The 6267-nt window shown below is 39.7% G+C and overlaps 1 protein-coding gene across 1 annotated transcript; it reads left to right on the forward strand.

Annotated features, from left to right (window-relative positions):
* The first annotated feature begins 4931 nt into the window (after positions 1–4931).
* LOC101588323 (olfactory receptor 7G2-like) lies at positions 4932–5753 on the forward strand. Its single transcript, XM_012517794.1, has one exon. It carries the CDS (start codon positions 4932–4934, stop codon positions 5751–5753), a length of 822 nt encoding a protein of 273 aa, XP_012373248.1.
* Positions 5754–6267: the final 514 nt, after the last annotated feature.

Here is a 6267-nt window from a genome sequence, read left to right on the forward strand (position 1 = left end):
TTTTTTTAGGGCAGGGTCTATAGAGTCTCACTATGTAGATCGGACTCACAGTGATCCTCCTGTTTTCAGCCTCCCAAGCGCTGGGTTACAAGCATGCCACCACGCCCAGTCTCAGTCTCCGTCTCAGCGTGCCTGGGGGGCGAGACTGGCGTGGCACCTCACAGATCAGACGTTGGTCCCTGCGTCTTCGTAATAGATCTTGGTTATTATGAATTATGCCTTCACAGATGGATTGATGATGCCATAAATAGCATTTTTGGGGTGTATCTGTGGCCACTTGTGCTCTGTGAGCTCAAGAGAAATGGCATTTCTCCCCTCAGGATGAGGCAATACCCAAGATGCCATCTCGGAAGAGGAAGAACATGCCCTTGCTGTCATCCTGCTCTTTCCAACCACGCCAACGTCAGGTAATACATTCCTGTTCTTGTCAAATGCCTGCTGTATGTCTTTCATTTATAACAGCATGAAAGCACTAAAGGATTTTATTTCAGTACTTTGTCTGGTTTTTGTTTGTTTGTTTCTTTGTTTTGTTTTTGCTCATCTGTTTAATTTTGAATTGCAGATTTCATTTGAATGAAAGTAAATTTTTCTTTATTTTTTTATGTATGGACTCAGTTTTCCATCTACCAGGTACCCATTTGTGACCTACAGTCCCTCTTCGGTTGTCTAGTCCTGATTTCAATGCACAAAGTCCTGTGCTCATGACTTTTTAATATAAAATTCAGTAAAGGAGCCTCCAAGCAGTTTGCTTCAGTTGATCCTTGGTGGGTTTTCCTGAAAGCTTCAGTCATTCTAAGTCCACATTCATAAGACCAGGTAGTGAATGCAATTTCTTTTCATCCACACTTCTCAGACACTGAGCCTCTACATTCTCATCTGGTTTCAAGCATCTAATGTCCTCTAGGACACTCAGTGCTCTTTAGCTGGAGAAAAATCGCTTGTTCCCTAAAGACACACTGACCAAGACCCTTGACATTAACCCAACTTCCCTCTATGTTTGAGTTCATTTTCTGATAAATTCAAAACTTTATCAAATTGTTTTATACACTCAGATGTGTCATGTTATAGCTTCTATTTTTGTGATATGTGTCTGACATAAATGAGGGTGAGATTCTGTAGGTAGACGTAATAATGCCATCTTGGCCTTTAGTGATGTATAATGACATAGTACAATCTCCATCGATTTAAAAAATATCTATGTTGAAAGAGTTAACATGAAGCTACAAAACTTGACATTTTGTTAAAAGGTTGACTTCATTAAAGATTTTATCTAAGCACTAATGTGCTACGTGGTCCTCACTTATTAACTGTAGTTGACATTTCATTATGTCCATTGAGATTATGCTAAGCCAACTTAACTGCTATTTGCAGTAACACTGTAAATCTTTTATTATTCTGCAAGAAAATCAAGAGTCACAAATACATTCCATCATCTCCTCATGTGAAATAAAATAAAACCTGAGTATTTTAGAGAAATTGTAAAGGTGGTTGTGAAACAACAAAATATCACACCCACATATCTCTATTATAGAAATGAGTAAAGACCTGAAATTAAATCTTTTTAATTAAATGTAAAGGAGGGCTGGCCAAATAGCTCAGCAGGTTAAAGCACCTGCAGCAGGAGCAGGGGCCTGGATTTGATCCCCTGATCTGCCATGCTGGCCCCGCCCCTAAGGCACACTGAGATGGTAAATGAGACCAGGCATGGTACCGCACTCCTGTAATCTCAGCTCTTGGGAGGCTGTAAACAGGAGAATCACTATGAGTCCGATCTAGTAGAAAAAACCTGAACGCCCTGTAGACCCTTCCCTAAAACACACACCAAAAAATTTAAATGTAAAGGATGAATATTAAGCTTCAGGAAACATTGTGCAACTCCTAGAAAAGCCCATGGAATATGAGAGAGAGAGAGAGAGAGAGAGAGAGAGAGAGAGAGAGAGAGAGAGAGAGAAGAGAGAGACAGACAGAGACAGAAAGACAGAGAGAGAGAGACAGAGAGTGAGTTTCATATATATATGCATGTAAAACCTAAACTTTCATGCCTACTCCTAGAAATACCAGAATCAGTTTCATAAATCAAAGTTTTCATCTATACAATAAGACCAGAATTTGAAATAGAGAAAAGTGGCACAGAAATTAAATGCTCCCTAGGTCCTGATTTACCTTGGACTTAACCATCCAGTAGAAAAGTATGAAGACAAAATATAGGAAGTAAAGTCATGATGTTATGTTGAGCTGTGGGGAACTCAGGTCAATAATTTCTGACATTGCCAGTTAAACAGAAGACCCATTGCTATTATGAGCTACTGGACACTTTTAGAATATTTTGCAGAGTTTACACACCTATAATATTCAAATAACGGAACTTAGAAAAAAAGGGGTATACAGATGAATATCCATTCTGTATCTGTGTATTCAAAGTGGATGGGATAGGTATATAGTTACATTCTCTTAATGAATAGAATGATTTGTTCTAATGGTGTTTGTAAATAGGATCTCAAGTCCACATCTTGTACAGCAATTAACCACTAAGAAGAATGTATGCAGTGTGTTAGTTATTGAAACTGTCCTACCAATTTGATTTGAAACTATCTCATTGCTATCTGTTCATCAATAAAATTATGAAAAAAAAGCAATTAAATGCTCCCATGAGTGGTGTGAGTTAGATGAATGTAAGCCCAAACTGTTAGCAAGAATTGCATAATTAACTTGGTTTTTCAGCTAAGGGTTTTCCCCATCCTGAATCCTATCATTGCACGGTCTTTAAAATGCCAGGCTCTTGATGAAAATTAGTGTTTGTTTAATGAGGAGCTTTGGATATTGAGTATCCAAGGATATAAGAAGCTCTGGTATGCAGTATGTGACCACCCTAACCTATAGCTCATCCCTCTGGGAATTCACAGCTGAGGATTCTCTCTGAGCTTATACTGTTGGCACAGGGCATGGTACCTGCGTCTACCCAGGGCTCTTCCTGAGAATGCAGCTTCTGCATGTTCAACGTCCTGGGGAGATGACGAGGTTCTTTCCACACTTATGCCAGCCAGGTAATGCAAAGCCTTTTGGATACTTCTTTAGAAACAAGGCATGAATTTACTGCAGTTTTGTTCAAGTAAAGCTGTAAATTGGATGCAAAAGATGATCCATATCCCTTCTCCCCTATGGTTCTCATCTGTCCTCACCACTAGGATGCTCTTTTGCATCATTGTAAAATTACTCAATGTAGGCCTCATTCTGCTGGAGCTCTCCTCTATGTAGTTGTAGCAACATTTTGCCTCTCACTCTAGCATCCAAGCATCAAATAGCAGTTGTTGGTTTTCTTTTTTATTCATTTTAATGAAAAAAGGAAAAATTGCAATGAAACAGTTTCAAACCAGGTTAAATGGACAGTTACAATAATTAATACATTTCATATTGTTGTCTTCCTAGTAGTTATTCAGAGGACAAGATGCAGACATGATATCTTGTCTAAACAACATTAGTACAAACCTTTCTTCTCATTGCTCTAAGAGAAAGGAGCTGTATATCTATTCTATCTTGTATATCTCTCTATATATTTTTTCACCACAAAAGTCTTTATTTATATCCCCCTTTTTTGTTTTGCTTTGTCAGAGATAGGTGTTCCATTGCTGTTAGAGAAGCTTTATTTGGAGAAGTTTTTAAAGGACCTTTTCATACTTGATACCAAGTTTATAATATTTTTAAGAAGTTTCACAAACAAATGTTCATATCTTACATTTTGCTCTTTTATAAGCTTCATATGTACATGCTGTATGACTAATTCTTTTTGTCATTTAAATCTTGTTAATTGTAATAAGTCTTTGCTGGTGAATGCTGTCACTGATATTTCTTTCCTTTCCTCTGCACATGATCAAGTTTCCCATGGTAAAGATGAGGGCATGGAATTTGCTGCACCTCAAATGTGCAGTTCTAATGCTGGGGCCACCTGCTCTTTCTCTTCTTACTGTGCTGCACATATGCATTCTCCCGGGATGGAAACAGCCAAGACGCCTTAGTGATGGCGGGAGAGTTTTGCAATAGGAAATAACACTAGGAGAGAGCCTCGCACTGAGCGCTGTGCTGACTACTTGGTCTGTTCAGTTCTCGTCATGGGAAAGCACCATAATTGCATAATAGTCCCTGTTGTGCATTCAACTACACTGTGGCTACTGGTAGAATTGCACAGGTCACTCCATTCACAGAGCTCATGCCAGAGTATGGACTTTATTGGAGCATATCAGTTTAAGAAACATCTTCCTACATCTGCCTATGTGTCTCCCAGAAAAATAAGATCCATGTTATATGGGGCATTCAGTTAAGATGCCTGATACTAGTAATATTTTGCACACCTCTGTTAGTTGAGCAGTGACAATTTACAATTTATACGCATTTTAAAAGTCAATGGTTTCCAGGTTTTCTTCCACTTGTACTTTTTGTTTTGCTCATATACCACAAACCATACAGGGAAAAATGTTCCCTAAGGATGCAATGCAGTTCATGATTTATCTTTTGTGTTTTCTTGAAGATGCAAAATAATTCTGAGCAAATAAAATCATAACTTTTTATTTCATTCCCAGCACATGGAAGAACAAGTGAGAGATTTAGTGCTCAATACAGTTGTGCTGAGGATACGTAGAGAAATAAACAAGGGAGGGAAAGAATGGAAGGAAGGACAAGTAGTAAGGAGCATTTTGCTACAACTTGTGCTCACAACACAGAAAACACAGTGCTTCTAGCGGGGAATTTCAAACTTTATGATGCACAGGAAAAGTTGTTAAATCTTGTGTTTTGTCCTCAACATTTGAATTTATTTTCAGTAGATCTGGTGTGGAATCCAAGTCTCAGCATTTTAACAAGTTACCAAGTGATGTTGCTATGAGTTTCACAGGTCTCAGTGTCTGCTTAGTCATTTTCCCTATCAGATTCATAACAGCATGGAACCGAGAAACCAAACAGTTGATTTACAGTTTCTTCTCCTAAAGCTGACAGATGATCCAGGACTACAGCCCCTACTCTTCAGCTTATTCCTGGCCATGTACCTGGTCACCATCCTGGGAAACCTGCTCATCATCCTGGCCATCAGCTCTGACCCCCACCTCCACACACCCATATACTCCTTCCTCTCCGACCTGTCATTTACTGACCTTTGTTTAAGCACAAGCATACTCCCCAAGATGCTGCTGAACATCCAATCACAGAACCACCACATCAGTTACACAGCCTGCTTCTCCCAGGGCTTCTTTGTTCTGATGTTTCTCGTCTTGGAAAATTGTCTACTCTCAGCAATGGCCTATGACCGCTACGTGACCATTTGTCAACCTCTAATGTATAGCACCATCATGAACCCCCAGTTTTGCTTCCAGTTCATTCTGGTTTCACTGTCCACTGGTATTGTGGACACCATGGTCCACACTGTGATGTTGCTGCAGCTGTCCTTCTGCACAGACCTGGAAATCCCGAACTTCTGTGAACTTGCTCAGGCCATTAAACCTGCTCGCTCTGACACGCTCATCAATTATATATTGGTTTACATTTTGTCGGTTCTTTTGGGTGGTAGTTCCCTATCTGGGATCATTTTTTCTTATTCTCAGATTATCTGCTCTCTTTTGAGAATGCCATCCTCTGGCAGAAAATACAAAGCCCCTTCTACCTGCGGGTCTCATCTCTTAGTTGTATTATTATTCTACGGGACAGGCTTTGGTGTGTACATCAGTTCTGCTGTCACTGGCTCCTCCAGAATGTCTGCAGTGGCTTGAATGATGTATTCAGTTGTACCTCAAATGATGAACCCATTTATCTATAGCCTGAGGAACAAGGACATGCAAAAAGCTGTGAGAAAAATAACAAGCTGGACAGAATTTCGAGGCAATCATCACCAATTTAATCCATTTCCTGAAAGAATCTAAGTAACTACTTAGGACCATAGTGTAAAACTTTTATGAGTAAGCCCACTTTCTGTGGAGAAAGACTTTTGAAAGGTGTAGGTTTAAAAGAAGAAAAGAGAAGAGAAACAGAAAGTTGTCAGGATTAAGGATGATTCATTTAAGAAGAGCAGAAAAGGCCAGCCCTAAGTAAAAACCATGTCTGCATGCATGGGTGGGGGAAAGATGGGAAGCTCACGAGAGAGTTAGGATAGCAGCAAGAAAATCCTTCACTGGACAACAGGAGATGGTAGCAAGCCACAAAAAGCTTTCAGCACCTCAACAGAGGACAGCTCCACACTCAGCCCCAAGAGCATTGCTGTTATAAATGTCTATAAGCTTCTGGAAG

The sequence above is a fragment of the Octodon degus genome, unplaced genomic scaffold (assembly GCF_000260255.1).
Source record: "Octodon degus isolate 3935 unplaced genomic scaffold, OctDeg1.0 scaffold00214, whole genome shotgun sequence".
NCBI lineage: Eukaryota > Metazoa > Chordata > Mammalia > Rodentia > Octodontidae > Octodon > Octodon degus.